Raw genomic sequence first — 17049 nt, 5'->3', positions numbered from 1 at the left:
TACGTGTCAGTACGCAGTAAATAGTCTTGCAGTTTCCGGGAATCTAATACCATTTGATCATGTTTTTCAACCAATCAGATTACAGAACACAGTGACTTTTGGTTTACAAAATGCGCTAACTTCAACGAGCGAGTAATAATTGTAGTGAAAAAACTTGACATGTTATATACATAATGATGATGAAGTCATGCTGCAGCTGAGAGTTAATACACAGTGATGTTGAATTTATACCAGATTTGAAACTTGAAAGTCAATACACAATGATTGTCAATTACTTCTCAGAATGAACAGATAAGTGTCTTCACATGTATCAAACGTCCATCATGAGTTAATTAATAGGTCCCATGCGCTTGGCAGGTAGACACCTTGGTCACGATTTATGGCACTGTGTGCGTCCCGGAAACGCTGTGTGTCAGCATTTAGCCATGAAAAATCCTGGTCATATACAACAACTTCTAAATGCCGGTAAACATCACTGCAAGCATAGGCCTACAGCACCGGCTGTTAAATAGGCCGTCACAGACTAATTATTGTTTCCTTTGCTTCTTTTCGTGAGTTTGAATACATGCTGGCACTCCAGGAGTCGCCTGCGGTACTCAAAGTCGCAAGTTTGGGAGTTTATGTGTAATAGTATGGGTGACATCCGAACAAATGGAAGAACACAATTCATCGTTGTGAACAGTAGTCTGAACTCTCTAGATCTTATCCCGATAGAGATGTAGGACGCCTACGACAGCACCAGAACCAGTAGGCAACGGGTCATTTGTGTGATGTCTACAACGCAACACAACACCACAGGAGTAACCTCAGGAGTCCTCAGTGCCCTGCTCTTGTCAGACATGCATGAAAGGGAGTTGTAGTCGCATCAGACACTGACGTCTTCATCGTCTATCTTCATCGTCTGATTGGCCCGCTTATTTACAGCGATTCGGGAGTATGGATGAGACTTGGGTTCGTGCTATCAGCTAGACAAAAACGCACAACCAAGGCAGCGGAAACACATTATGCCCGTTACATCAGCTGACAAGCAGATGACTTCCGTCTTTTCGATTCCAAAAGAGTTGTTCTAGTGGACTTCCGCCCGAATGTCAAGTCAAGAATGACCACTAGTCTGCTAATCTGGTAATATAACTGTGTGAGAGTATCAGGGCTAGACATCGGTGAAAACTCACTAAAAATGTTTTCTATACAAAGATCTGGTCGCTTTGAATGACTGGTTTGGAATATTGAAAATCCTTCCTATGTACCCTATTTAGAACTTTAAAATGCCAGCCTTTTCCCCAGCTTGCAGGAGGAAGTGTCTGGCAAACATTTTACACCTGGTGGCGAGGCTATCCCTGTTGCCAGAGACAACATCACAATCCGCCAGGCTTCTATATTCTACACTAGGGGTATCCATACACTCCCTCGTTGTTGGCAGAAATGTGTGGACAACAAAGTTGACCTTGCTGAAAACTCAGTAAAGCTGATCTTATTTAGTCTCCGATTTGTTAAATTAAATGCTCCCTGTTATCTTCTTCTTTGTGAACACTTCTCAACATAACGACTAGCCCCACAGCGATGGCCGACTGACATTCGAGCAAGATTTAGGTCACGTACTCAAGTTCAAAATATTTGCACTTCACAAGTGTTTTGGTGAATTACATTATTGCATTTGAAATCAAGTCCTAAATTGAATTAAATTTTGATTCCGACTTGATTCTGTCTTTATTTGTTTATTTTCTTGATTAGTCATAGGAAATGCATTGTCTCTACGCAGCGTACGTTTTCCTGGAGTGAAGCGGTTGACATTCCAGTCACCAATATGATGTATTAATCCGCATTATGTGGTTCTATATAGGAAAGCAAAATGTAGCTTTATTTTAAAGATATTTTCATTTTTCAGAACGTGGGTAATAAATAGGATACAAAACTCGTTTATGACACTAGTGAAATAATTTTGGTTTGTCTCTCGCTGAAACTTGATATGAAAGGGGAACGCGTTTCATATCCTATCCATATGTTTGAGGTAAGGTGTATGCCCCTGTAGGTAGAACAAACTGTATATATCCATACACACAACAACGTCAGTGTTAAGTGGGGTTAAGGCAGTCATAGTAAGTTGGTCGAAGAAGGTACGGGATCAGTTAGGGACAAATCTTAGATTACGTACTTCAATAACCCTTGCGGAGCAGCCCACGTCACCCCACATGTCCAGGAACGTACTATACGTGCTAACTAGAAATGGCTCTCTGAAACAGTTAACCAGCAACACACCAGTTACAAACACAACAGAGATCTTTGTATGACATGTCGAATACCGGTGGAGGAGGTAGCAGTTTGGACAATTACTTTGTGGAATGAACACAAGTACTGGGCATAATTCTACCCGTGCTGATCCTTGGTCTGTGCTGCCATTTGGGTCCGTGCACTGTCGGTTCTATCCAGAGCCTCAAAGTTACAGAAAAATACATTTTTCATTAAGTAGAAGCAAATCTTCACCACAATGGAAAACCATGATCTTGTTTAATCCCAGTTTAAACTGAGGACAAAAGACCAAGACAGAAAACAAATTTTCAATTGAGGTTGATCACCCATGTATGATGTTTCATTAAATTCCAACAACAGAGATGAAATCCCAGCCACGCCAGTGTTTTGTCATTACGAAATGTAATTCGCATTTCCTGCGCTAAACCGTCTTTGAAGTTACACGCTTAACTAGGTCATGGGTTTGTACAATGTTATGTTGATATGAGATCAAAACGTATGGCCCTCGAAGGGAATATTCTATCATACGTTTTTTAAGGTTGTGTTATACAAGCGAACGAATCAGTTTCTGGGGATAAACATTGTATTCTTTACAGGGGTACAATCGCATGTATTGCTGTAAAGAAACATGTAGAGGCATCAATTCGTAGATGCAATCACGGGTATCGATCTACAGAAACACCCGTAAATATCTATTTATGGGTATAAACACAATTGTCATCTAAAACTGTGTCTTACTGGAGATATTGATTGTGTCAAACGATGTCTTCAAGGAGATATCCCATTTTGACAGCAGATTTTCTACAATGAACTGCCAATGCTATGGCGTCATGACCTTGATGATGTCACCAAGCTATGAGATCGCTGCACTGAGTCTAATGAGTGTGTCGTTGAAAAAGCAGACATGCAACCATCGCGCGCATCGTTAAAGTGATTCAAAGTCAGAAAGCTATAAAACACCTTCCATTTTCAAACAGACTTAATGTTGCAGAAACATCACTGAAAACATATGATGAATCAGCTGATATTCAAAATTCTCCATGTATACCATTTCGTACAACGCTGTTCTACTCAGGACCGACATCTGAAAATCACGAATGTCCTGGAAGGTCCATAGCTGATGCCTGTTAACCGGATAACATCTGTGACACATGGACAAGCAGCATTAGCCGTTTACTGAGAGGAAGATGATTACCCCGTCCCTAGCCATAACCAACAAGACCCAACATACTTCAAAGGAAAATTGTTCAGGAAAATAGGTTTCCTTGTCTGTAAACAAATAAATAGTCTCCATCAGCTGTCGTTGTTGATGGCAATTATGTGTAGTATTGATTGCCCCCACGGCAGTTGTAACGAAGCGTTTCAACCTCACAATTGGTATACTTGTACTTACTCATCAACAGAATACTGACTGAGTCTAAGTTCTACTATAATGGGTGAATCTCTTCCCTCTGCTTAAGAGTGCCAGGAAAATGCTGTTTTTAATGTGTCTTGTTAATGAAAGCATACAACCAAGATGTAACAAGTTTACATATTCGTGAAGTATGTTGAAAATATTAAGCCACCAAACATTAGCCTCTAATGCTACTATATCTGTTATTTTGAATGCCATATTAGGTAAGGTCCACGTTTAACTGGAGCACCTGTCGCATCAAACAATTATACACACTTATATATTATATTTTGAAGCCCTGTATCCTCGGCTGTGCCATACTCCGGACCTTTCGTCACTGAACTGTGTTTGTGCTCAGTTTCTATTAAGTGAGGCCAGTGGGGACTGTCAGTCTCGCGAGGTGCTACTTGCGATATTAGGATGCTTCTGGTTCCCTTTGCGCGCCAGCTTGCGATATCCTAAACGAAACTAAGCCTACTTCCGGTTCTAGTTTTCCGGTGACACGCGTATATTCAAAACGCGACCGGATCACCAAATATGACTTTACTGGGCCGGACCAAGTGTACAACCATCCTTGGCAGTCACAGCTGTCTTAATAATTGGTTATTCTGGCATGGGTAGATCGGAAATATGTTGTTCTTGCAAGGATTATTGATTCCTTACTATCAACTTCCAACCATATGACCATTTAAAAAGGTTAGGAAACGTTGTTTGTCACCTGAAGTTCTAAGGTCTCGCGAAGTTCGATGACCTATTTACGGTCTATTAATTTATTAATTATTTTATTGTTAGTTCACTCACACTGTATCGGTTAGGTCACACTGCACATTCATTGCAGTGTTTGATCAAATGTATATCGATGTCACAAAGACAGATGCATATACACGACAGTTATTGATCAAAAGTATATATGTGCAACCATGATATTGCACATATATTACAGCGATCGGTCACCAGTATATCTGTGCCACTAAGACAAGTTATTGATCAAAAGTATATATGTGCAACCATGATATTGCAAATATATTACAGCGATCGGTCACCAGTATATCTGTGCCACTAAGACAAGTTATTGATCAAAAGTATATATGTGCAACCATGATATTGCACATATATTACAGCGATCGGTCACCAGTATATCTGTGCCACTAAGACAAGTTATTGATCAAAAGTATATATGTGCAACCATGATATTGCACATATATTACAGCGATCGGTCACCAGTATATCTGTGCCACTAAGACAAGTTATTATCCATAGCAGCGATTGATCAAAAGTATATCTGTGCTACTAAGATATTGCATATATATTACAGGGATCGGTCAAAAGTATATATGTGGCACCACGACAGAAATATATCCACAGCACTGGTCAATCTAAAGTATACCTGTGCCAGTAACATGCATGTACGTGGCAGTGATCGATCGGATGAATATCTATGACGGTAAAAATAATATAGCGCAGGTATCTATTAGACGTATAAAAGAAACAATATCATCATGTCGTATTACCATGCCTCAGTGATCGAACACAGGTAGGCATAAGAGTGGCTGTATAATAATTCTTTGTGATGCTGAGCCATCCAAAGATGTGCCGGATAGTCATCGCGAATAGGATCAGATATCAATCAATTCTCTTCGTGTCACGGTACATCATAGTGGACTGATTTGTCAACCTCGTCACGTGCTTATAGAATGAAAATGATTTAGAAAAGGAAACATTTCCTTGTATGTTGTATCAGACAGTGGGGACACAGACCATCACCTTTTCCTGAGAAAATGTCTTTAATCGGAGTTGCTGTGTTGCCGAGCTGCCACGCAAGTGGCTTAAATTCACTGAAATAAGTCTCTTCGTTGACGGACACACACGAACGTGTGGTGCGGGCATAGGTGGTAGAGCTTGTTAGCTGAGTGCAGAAGGGAGAAGTCGCTCGCTGTTCCCCCAGTCTCCCTGTTCCGGCCTTTCTGACACCGGGTTGGCGTTACTCATCTTCCACATCCGAAGTTTCATTAATACTCACTTCACTAAATCGTGATCTACGATTAATCGAAGTAAATTAGTTTGGCCTTGTTACAGCGGGTCCGTCAAGTCAAGGTTGTCGGAGTCCTGAATAGATCAATTAAGATGATTTCAAAAAGCTCGTGTGCCACTCTGGGTAGAGGCTGAGTAACGCCGTGTCACATTCGCATTCGCATTCGCAGCTCAGGGAATAATTGAGAACATACTCGAACACTGCATTCCCTAAAATGATACAATTCCGTAAAAAGACACGTCAAAGAACCGACTGTATGACAACCCCACCCTTCACTGACACTCCAGGATTAAAGAACAGGTTATACGACAACCCCATCTTTCACTGACTCACCTAGATGGAACAGGCTGTATGACAACCCCATCCTTCACTGACACTCCTAGATTATAGAACAGGTTGTATGACAACCCCATCTTTCACTGACTCAGCTATATGATGGAACAGGTTTTATGATGGCACGACCATCTAATTCCCTTCAAGATCACTGCTATATCTTGGAACTGGTTGTTTGGAAGATTTTAATCATAATTACATAACTTTCTAACTATGCTGTAAAATGCCAACTTAAAGTCTTAAATAGAGCAACACGTCTCCCTCTACAGCCTCAACCGCGGTCAAAATACGCTTTCTATATAATCGAGAAATTAGCTTCACGACTGGCGACAATATCGAAGTAGCTAACGTTATCAAAATATCAAATTTCGCTGCTGCGACTTTGTGGCAATCTGAAGCACCTTGGGGAAAGGTATCTCTAACTTCCCCCATCCTATGGGAGATCCAGTAGACTAATGTCTCCGCACTGCTTACTGGTGGGGAAAATCAGTATACAATGGTGATTTTGTTATGTGCGTGTACTGAAAATGAGTAATTACTGAGACTTTAAACTGCTTCCCATTGATATATTGCGTCCATGAGTGGCACAGACTGGGAGTATACATACGATTCATTACTAATTGCCTTCATCTTCTGTCAGCGTAGCGTCCTTTCTTCTCCGAATCAACAAGCTTTTAAGGTACGAGTAAAGGCTGCTTCGACACGCAACGTGGGGCGCCCATGGTTGCGTCTCCGCATTTCTGACGGCAACGACCTGGGCGGCGAACACACGTCGAGCAATGCCATTAACAACTAATTTACAGCTTTCTACATTGGAAACATTCAACAACTTGTTTCGTGCCACCATCATCACCATCATGGCGCATCAGCTTATCAGCATCCTATTTTCAAAACGTGCTGCTTATATATATTGTTTAACTAACAAATTCAACTTTTGTATACATGTACAGTCCGTCAGTTTTAAGCGTACATACGTTCTACACGTAGGGTAGGGTTATACACTGGAATCGACTGTCGCAGTACAAGTGGATATCGATGTCGGACATGAGAACGGTACAGGTTGACACATTTACAAACATAATACATATGCCATACAAATCTAGTGTCTGACATAATGAGATCTTAACAAGGTTACATAAAGCAGACCTTAACATGTTTACTAATAGCAAATATTGACAGTGTTACTTGTAGCAGACCTTAGCAGGGTTCTTCCAGTGGGTTTTAACGGAATTGCTTATAAGAGATTGTAACGGGGCTACTTGTAACATATATTAACAGGCGTGCTAGTAGCATATTTCAACGGGTTTGCTTATAGCAGATCTTACCAAGGTTACTTATAGAGAATAGTAACAGTGTCATGTGGAGCAGACAGTAACAGGGTTACGTGAAACGGATAATTACACGGTTACGTGTAGAAGACCGGATGAGGGTTACGCATAGCAGACCAGAACAGGGTTACGTGCAGCAGACCAGAACAGGGTTCCGTGTAGCAGACCAGAACAGAGTTACGTGTAGCAGACCGGAATAGGGTTACGTGTAACAGATATTAACAGGAGTGCTTATAGTGGGTCTTAATGGGGTTGTTTGTAGCAGATCTTAAAAAGGTTACTATTAGCGGATTTCAAAATGTTTATATCTAGCAGATTTTATCAGAGGCAACGTGTATCAGATATTGACAGGAGTGCTTATAGCAGATTTTAACGGGGTTGCTTATAGCAGATCTTAACGGCGTTACTTGTAGCAGATCTTAACAGGCGTGCTTATAGCAGATCGTCAGGGGATTACTTGTAGCAGATCTTTACAGCGTTACTTATAGCATATCTTAACAGGGTTACTTATAGCAGGCCTTAACAGGGTTATTTATAGCAGATCTTAACAGGGTTATTTATAGCAGATCTTAACAGGGTTATTTATAGCAGATCGTAATATTGTTGCTTACGAGGGCTGGTCAACAAGTTCTAAGCCTACATAACTTCTAGACTGGTGACACCAACTAATCTTAGGAGTGTTGTTGGATAGTGTTCTTCATCCGTATTTCCAGTTATTATACTCAAATAGATGAACTATTTCGTTGCACTGCAGACTTCTTATATCTGATCTTAAGGTACCACATAGAGCTTTAACAGGTTACTTACAGCCGATCTTTAACGCCAAATCCAACGACTGTTCTGCACCGTTCTGCAATATCAAGGCCAGCTTGCACTCATACAGAGGTTCCAGGTTAGCAAGTTATCTTTCCATCAGTTTCGTGCAGTACATGTATATGGTTTAGTGTGAACAGGTGAGGCTTTGACGTTTGTTTAACATAAAAACAGGAAACGCCGTGTTAATTACGTTTTCGCCATGTTTTTAACGAATTCAAAGGCCAATAAACAACGGACCCGTTGCACAAAGGATCTTACTGCTAACGACTGTCATAGACAAGCGGACTTTTCTTATTTTAGACGCATATTCCGTACAGAGTTGACTCCATATCAAAGTACAGTTTAATCATACATATTGATGGAATTTCAGCGAGCTGGAGTTTTGGTGCTGTCTCTGGTATCTTTTTATCATAGTTCAGCTCTAAAAGTGACAAACGTTCTCGTCAAATACGTGATGGACCCAACATCGACCTAAGCATAGATTCACAGCTACAGAGTGTCCTTCAGCGGAAGTTCAGCGGCAGCTCTCACAAGCAATAGTTGGCAATGGAATCAGGCTCACTTCTGACCACAGACAGACTTAATGACTGCACGCTCATAAGTATATTTCGGATTTCATCTCCGACCTAGGTAGGGCTGTTGGTATCTTATACGAAATGAAGCGCCCATCACAGAAATGTCTCATAGGGGAATGTTTATGTTTACAATGTAAGGAAGCGGCATGAACGCAGAATCATCATCGGTGAATGTGGTCTTGGGTGAATCACCGTAAAATGTCTCATTGTCGGTACACAAGAATCTCCAGCGATTAACAGCTCATGCCAGCTCACAAAACTTCCTTTGTGTTAAATATATTGCTAACAAATGTTAACTCAACTGAAGGTCAAGCGAGGACCTGCCGAGCAGGGTATTAAGGACGGAAAGCTGAGCTGGTTGACAATACCGGTTGACATAAACAGTCGTTACCATGGATAGTTGCAGAGGTTGCATACAGATCAAAGTGGGACATTGAAGATCAATAATACCGATAGTACAGATCAAAGTGGGACATTGAAGATCACCAACACTGATAGCACAGGTGACAGTGGGACATTAAACCTCACTAATACCGATAGCACAGATCAAAGTGGGGCACTTAACAATATACCGATTAGACAGATCGGTATGGACACTGAAGTTCACTAATATCGATAGTACAAATCACAATGGGGCACTGTACATCACTGCAAATACCAATAGTACACGTCAAAGTGGGGTATTGAACATCACTAATACCGATAGTACAGATGAAAGTGGGACATTGGAGATCACTAGTACCGACAGTACAGATCAAAGTTGGACACTGAATATCACTAACACCGAGGGTACAGATGAAAGTGGAATATTGGAGATCAATAATACTGAAAGTAGAGATCAAAAAGGGACATTGAAGATCACTAATACCGACAGTACAGATCAAAGTGGAGCATTGAACATCTCTAATACAGATAGTACTGATCAAAGTGGTACCTGCACACAGTAAAAGTGAAATAACTGAGGTTCAGATGAAACTCTCAATGTCGGGCTACAGACCTAAATGGGCGAGACCCTATCTTCATATCCTTCGGGTGTATTGCCTAGAGAAGCACCTAATGCATATAAAATGCTCAAATGTTTAAAGCCCCAACGTGCAGTTCGAGAAAATACATAGTGCGTATCCTTTGTTTGGCAGTCATATCTATTACCAAAGAGTTAACACAACCTAGGACGTATACATTCATGTACACAGAAGTGCACTGCATGTATTGAATGACAAGGTATGTGTGGCATCTGAGTCTCCGCTATGCCATGCACCTCTGCGGACCTACACGGCGACTTAACTACCTCATAGCGTGGTTCTAGACGTCATTCTATCTGCTCGTTTGAGTATGTGTCGTCTTGGGTGCACGCTCACGTTATACATAGAAGGCTTCTTCGAGAAGGGGGAGCGCTGGGTGTGGGGGTGGGTTGAGAGAGAGGACACTAAAAAGTACTGATTACCCCTTTTCATTATATGTGACAGAGATATTGCCAGTCTGGCAACAGGAACCAAGACAACGGGTCAGCCCGTAATAAGCTGGTTGTGTGCATGCTCTTGGACCGTCATAGTCCGATATTTAAAGGCGCTTCTTCCAATGTTTCCTCCAAGCACATACATGTTGGCGTGACTTTCTACAGTGTACGTACTTCGCATACTCTGTCAGAAGGCGGTGATGGAGAGTACATGTGATTATCAGAAGGCTGTGATGTACAGTGTATGTACAGTGTATGTACCTATCAGAAGGCTGTGATGTACAGTGTATGTGATTATCAGAAGGCTGTGATGTACAGTGTATGTGATTATCAGAAGGCTGTGATGTACAGTGTATGTGATTATCAGAAGGCTGTGATGTACAGTGTATGTGATTATAAGAAGGCTGTGATGTACAGTGTATGTGATTATCAGAAGGCTGTGATGTACAGTGTATGTGATTATCAGAAGCCTGTGACAGAAAGTGTATCTACCTATCAGAAGGCGGCTGTGATGTACAGTGTATGTACCTATCATAAGGCTATGATGTACAGTGTACGTACCTATCATAAGTGTGTGATGTACAGTGTATGTACCTATCATAAGGCTGTGATGTACAGTGTATGTACCTATCATAAGGTTGTGATGTACAGTGTATGTACCTATCATAACGTTGTGATGTACAGTGTATGTACCTATCATAAGGCTGTGATTGACAGTGTATGTACTTATCAAAAGGATGTGATTTACAGTGTATTTACCTATCAGAAGGCTAGGAAGTACAGCGTATGTACCTTTCAGAAGTGTGTGATGTACAGTGTATGTACCTTTTTGAAGTGTGTGATGTACAGTGTATGTACCTATCAAAAGGCTGTGACAAAAAGAGTATGTACCTATCAGAAGGGTGTTATATGTATTGTGTGTACCTATCAGAAGACTGTTAGAGACAGTGTACGTACCTATCAGAAGGTTGTGATGTGCTGTGTATGTACCTATCAGAAGGATGTGATGTACAGTGTGTGTACCTATCAGAAGGATGTGATGTGCTGTGTATGTACCTATCAGAAGGCTGTGACGTACAGTGTATGTACCTATCAGAAGGATGTGATGTACAGTGTATTAACCTATCAGAAGGATGTGATGTACAGTGTGTGTACCTATCAGAAGACTGTTATGTACAGCATACGTACCTTTCAGAAGGCTACGGTATGTGTGTATGTACCTATCAGAAGGATGTGATGTACAGTGTGTGTACCTATCAGAAGACTGTTATGTACAGCATACGTACCTTTCAGTAGGCTACGCTATGTGTGTATGTACCTATCAGAAGGATGTGATGTACAGTGTGTGTACCTATCAGAAGGACGTGATGTACAGTGTGTGTACCTATCAGAAGGATGTGATGTACAGTGTGTGTACCTATCAGAAGGATGTGATGTACAGTGTGTGTACCTATCAAAAGGATGTGATGTACAGTGAGTGTACCTATCAGTAGGATGTGATGTACAGTATGTCTACCTATCAGAAGGATGTGATGTATAGTGTGTGTACCTATCAGAAGCTTGTGATGTATAGTGTCTGTACCTATCAGAAGGATGTGATGTACAGTGTGTGTACCTATCAGAAGACTGTTATGTACAGCATACGTACCTTTCAGAAGGCTACGCTATGTGTGTATGTACCTATCAGAAGGACGTGATGTACAGTGTGTGTACCTATCAGAAGGATGTGATGTATAGTGTGTGTACCTATCAGAAGCTTGTGATGTACAGTGTATGTACCTATCAGAAGGATGTGATGTACAGTGTGTGTACCTATCAGAAGGATGTGATGTACAGTGTGTGTACCTATCAGAAGGATGTGATGTACAGTGTTTGTACCCATCAAAAGGATGTGATGTACAGTAAGTGTACCTATCAGTAGGATGTGATGTACAGTGAGTGTACCTATCAGAAGGATGTGATGTACAGTATGTGTACCTATCAGAAGGATGTGATGTACAGTGTGTGTACCTATCAGAAGGATGTGATGTACAGTGTGTGTACCTATCAGAAGGATGTGATGTACAGTGTGTGTACCTATCAAAAGGATGTGATGTACAGTGAGTGTACCTATCAGTAGGATGTGATGTACAGTGAGTGTACCTATCAGTAGGATGTGATGTACAGTATGTGTACCTATCAGAAGGATGTGATGTACAGTGTGTGTACCTATCAGAAGGATGTGATGTACAGTGTGTGTACCTATCAAAAGGATGTGATGTACAGTGAGTGTACCTATCAGTAGGATGTTATGTACAGTGTGTGTACCTATCAAAAGGATGTGATGTACAGTGAGTGTACCTATCAGTAGGATGTGATGTACAGTGAGTGTACCTATCAGTAGGATGTGATGTACAGTGAGTGTACCTATCAGTAGGATGTGATGTACAGTGTGTGTACCTATCAGTAGGATGTGATGTACAGTATGTGTACCTATCAGTAGGATGTGATGTACAGTGAGTGTACCTATCAGTAGGATGTGATGTACAGTATGTGTACCTATCAGAAGGATGTGATGTACAGTGTGTGTACCTATCAGTAGGATGTGATGTACAGTGTATGAACCTATCAGAAACTTGTGATGTATAGTGTCTGTACCTATCAGAAGGTTGTGATATACAAAATAAATATAGGAGTATTTTGATACAACGGTCAAATCTCATGTCTTATCAACATTTGTGAAACAAAATAGTGTATATTGTTTAAATGTATGACAATAAATTGTTAACAATGTTTAACGGAGAAAGACATATATTCAGCGAAGTGCGGGGCCTATCTTACGTTTGTGAAATTATGTCGTAGTCGAAGACTATTTTTGGGGGTTAGTTGATATTCATTCACATACTAGATTACACATATAAATTGACGAGGCTAAAGAGCAACTACAGAAGAATAACCACTGTGTCCTGATAAGGATTACAACTGTAAGTCGACCTGACACTTCAGGTAAATTAAATACCCATTCAACATTAGCACAAGTTAAAAAAGAGCTAAATCTGAGTCAAACGTAATTTAGGACCCGAAACTAGGTTAACAAAAATCAATTTCAATATTTCTGATATTTTGTTTTGTGCTAGTACATCCCAGGACATTTTATGATCTCTTTTCTTCATCTTCGAATGTTAGTGACCTATATAAGATACCGGTTTGTCTGATACTGGTGTTGACGTGTAGCCCGCGGTATCAAAATCTAATGACCTCCGTAAGCTTTTTACGACGGCGGGTTTCGTCATACGACACTGCTAAGGCTTGAGTTATCCTCTTTGTTATGGGTACAGTTTCAATACAACATCCTCGAAATGTGGGATGAATGGCATGATGGCGTAAACAGTAATCACTCGCATGCCCTCAGTCAGGTATATACAACCAAGTAATACAACTGCCACACTTGGTTCATTAGTGTGTTCTGGGTGTTCAAATGTGACAGGAATGTCCGTATAACACGGAATACTATAGTAAAGTTATCACAGTCACTTACCGGGGTAGGCGAGGAAGAAGAGTCTTCAGACATATTGCCAGTTTACGTTCACGCGCGAGAAGTGCGGGGTTTGTTAACACTGCTGTAAGGAACGCCGGGGTCACGCCGTTTTCACACGCTTGAAAGAACGCCGACCTTGACAATTGTATTGGTTGTGTTCACCACCCGTTGAACTGGTCGGGGTCTGAATCGTGTTTACAAAGCCTTGTCTTGTTGAAAGGTACTCTGTTGAAACTATACTGAAAATGTTACCCGTTTAATGTCGATTCGCTACTTTCCGTGGCATTGTCAACAGCAGTGTTTTTATCAGAAGCCGTTAAAACTAGCAAGTCTCCCTTACTGCTCTTTGAACAGCGTTTCCATGTAGGAACACTGCTAAAACCTGGCATCATCACAGACACTTTATACAAATTACCAATGCAGCCACTGGCCTCAGTTACGAAAACATACTAATGAACCTATCCCCAGGCCTCTGATATGAGTCTTGACTGGTGCAGACGTTCGATCCTCGATGCCTGGAGCCAACCCTGAAAACTACACGAGGAGACTGCGATGATACTACACACTAGAGTCCCTTATCCCAACACCACCACAGTTTGACATAACACTGCGCCTGGTGACACCATCGCCACCTTTATTAACATACGAGACGAGGGCAGATATCACATCACAGTCCCTTGCCAGCACGTCTGAGAACACCCAGCAGCATACAACAGCAATGGCTCAAGTAAATCTCCCCAAGTACAATGGACAGCAGGATGCTGAAAGTTGGTGGGCAGATTTTGCCAACTTCAGTATCCACCATGGGCACTCTGACTACAGATCCTGTGGAATTCTGCCCTTCTATCTGGACGGGGCTGCAAAGCTGTGGTTTCAAGACCTACCTGAACCCACACTAATGGATATGCAATTGTTGAAGGCAGTCTCTCATCAACGTTTCCGGCCTTTGATATGGGTCCTTTACACATGACGCAGAAGGAGTATGAAAAGGTAGAAGATTTCATCACCAGGGTGCAGCCATTAACGTTACATTCCAGCTTGCCTCAATCTATGACAGTAGCTATTACAATCAGTAGGCGAACACAAAGGAGCCCGCAACTCTTTACGAGGTTCTTTACGAGGTTCTTCACCAGGCACAACTGGCCGTACAGTCGCAGGCCCCCAGCACAGCAGGGGTTAGTATGGTCCAACAAATTGAACAGTTAACCAACTTGGTGGCCTCTCTGATCACTACAAACAAGGTGTATTGTGGTGTATTGTCAGCAATACCTTTAACTGGTCCACAGCAGAAAGAGCCCCAGGTACACCACTGACAGTCGCAACAACCATACCAACCAGCACCAGCACCATCACCATCACCATCACCATCACCATCACCAGCACCAGCACCAGCACCAGCACCAGCACCAGCACCAGCACCAGCACCAGCACCAGCACCAGCACCACGGCACTACCAGCCACCACCACCGCGGTACAATCCGAGAGCAACCACAATGAAGACCCTAGGACAGATGGTGTAGAAACATCCGGCTAGCGTGAGTTTGCTGTGACTCACGCACGACTCCCCTACCCTAACTCGCAGCAAAGCAAACGGTAGTTTAGAGATGGTGGCTGACAAGAGCAACGTCAACGTCGACCGCCATCTTAGCGGAAGAACGGAGAAGACAACCTCAGCCGACCCGACGATCATCAGCGAGACAACAGACCATAACCAGCAACCTTCACAAAATCATAGACAAGAAGACCCAGCGAAGTCCATTTGTGAGTACAACTATCAACGTCATCTTCAAGATCAAGTCAGCGAGTTTCAAGAATCTTTAGCAAGTGCTTCCTTTTATGTATATGTGTGTGTGTGTGTGACAGAGAGAGAGAGAGAGAGAGACAATACATGTGAGCGTTTGTTAGAACTATCTGAAAGTTTTAGGGTTTATACGTTTCTCTCGGAGATTCTTGTACATCTCAGGTATGTGAGTCTTCTCCAGACAGTGTTTCATGTGTGTTTATATGTGTCGTATTTTTCATCTTTTGACCATGTATTGCAATCTGTATGTGATGTTATGAGACGTACATCTTTATTAGATTAAGTTGTTGAATGGAAATCAACGCTGTCTGCCACGAGTCGCCACTCTCAAGTCAGACTTCCGGTTTCAAGGATTTTTCTAAAAGTGCGTTCCTCTATGACTATTACTATAGACAATAGCTTTTAACGAGTTATGCAATACTGCCATAATTACAAGTGCATGGGCCGGTGACCTTGCACAATGTGGCGTGATGGCCCTGTGTATGAAAACCTGACTGATATGATCAGTCTACTGATGGCTCTAAGGATCCCGTGAGAGACAGAACTGCCTATGGCATCCTAATACACGCAGCTACCTCCAACCACACAATGGCGGCACGCCTGCCGGATGGTCAATCGCTCTACACAGCAGAGCTAGAAGCCATACGTCATGCACTTAGGTATAGTCGAAACGTAAAAGAGAAACGAGTGGTCATCCTGACAGACTGTCTTAGTGCAATTCAGTCACTGGCGACTAAGCCCTCCGGCAGTAGACCCGACCCCATCCAAGAGAATTTGGTTCTCATTCAGACATAAAGACAGGAAAATCATAAGGAGATCGCATTGTGCTGGATACCATCTCATGTTGGAATACCCGGCAATGAGAAAGCAGACAGTCTAGCCAGACAGGCGCTAGAACTGAATGTGTCACTGGAACATCTTTATTCAAAGAGCGAAATCAATCACTTGCAAGTGTCAGAGGCTATCATCAGCTCCGTCCCTGGGTGTGAAAGGAAAGCCCCCTGGCCCCTCACAGAATAGGCGAGTAGATGTCATGATTACCCGCCTAAAGACAAGGTGCCACCAAAACCTCGTACAAAAAATGCCAAACGTGCCACACCAAGGCTACCGTCTCTCTCGTAATGCTGGACTGCCAATGATTTGACACTATAAGCCAGAGACTCAAGGAAGAAACAAGACTAGATACATTGACAGCAAAACAGTTGCTGGCCCCCACGGAGCACCATGCAATGTATAAGCCACTGGCCAACTTTCTTCTGGACAGTGAATTTTGTCAATCTAACCAAAAGAAATTATATCAATCAGCCAGTGCTCCTGTTTGTTACACGCCTCAGGGAGAATATACTACCGAAGCAATATACTACCCTACTCCTCTACAGAGAGAGCAGGGAGTGGCCTCCCAACGGTGAGGAAAAAGTAGCCGTGACTCCTCGGAAAATATATATATCCTCCCCAAACATGAGTCCTATGGAGGGACACGTCACAACGACGCAAGCGCCCCAAAGAGGAACTCCCCCAAAGACGCAAGTGCCCCAAAGAGGAACACCCCCA

The 17049-nt window shown here is 42.2% G+C and overlaps 2 protein-coding genes across 2 annotated transcripts in view; both read right to left on the bottom strand.

Annotated features, from left to right (window-relative positions):
- The window catches only part of LOC137285180 (atrial natriuretic peptide-converting enzyme-like), a 123165-nt gene extending 109362 nt beyond the window's left edge, over positions 1 to 13803 (bottom strand). The window contains exon 1 of the mRNA XM_067817422.1: positions 13698 to 13803. Within this exon, the coding sequence (XP_067673523.1) occupies positions 13698 to 13730 (33 nt within the window). The 5' untranslated portion in view covers positions 13731 to 13803. The remainder of the gene's footprint in view (positions 1 to 13697) is intronic.
- LOC137285181 (macrophage-expressed gene 1 protein-like) overlaps positions 1 to 17049 on the bottom strand; it is a 198697-nt gene that overhangs the window by 65790 nt on the left and 115858 nt on the right. The gene's annotated exons all lie outside the window — the stretch shown is intronic.

This window comes from Haliotis asinina, chromosome 5 (genome assembly GCF_037392515.1).
Source record: "Haliotis asinina isolate JCU_RB_2024 chromosome 5, JCU_Hal_asi_v2, whole genome shotgun sequence".
In the NCBI taxonomy this organism is placed as follows: domain Eukaryota; kingdom Metazoa; phylum Mollusca; class Gastropoda; order Lepetellida; family Haliotidae; genus Haliotis; species Haliotis asinina.
The sequence above is the reverse complement of the archived record's forward strand: the minus strand, read 5'-3'. Positions and strand labels throughout refer to the sequence as shown.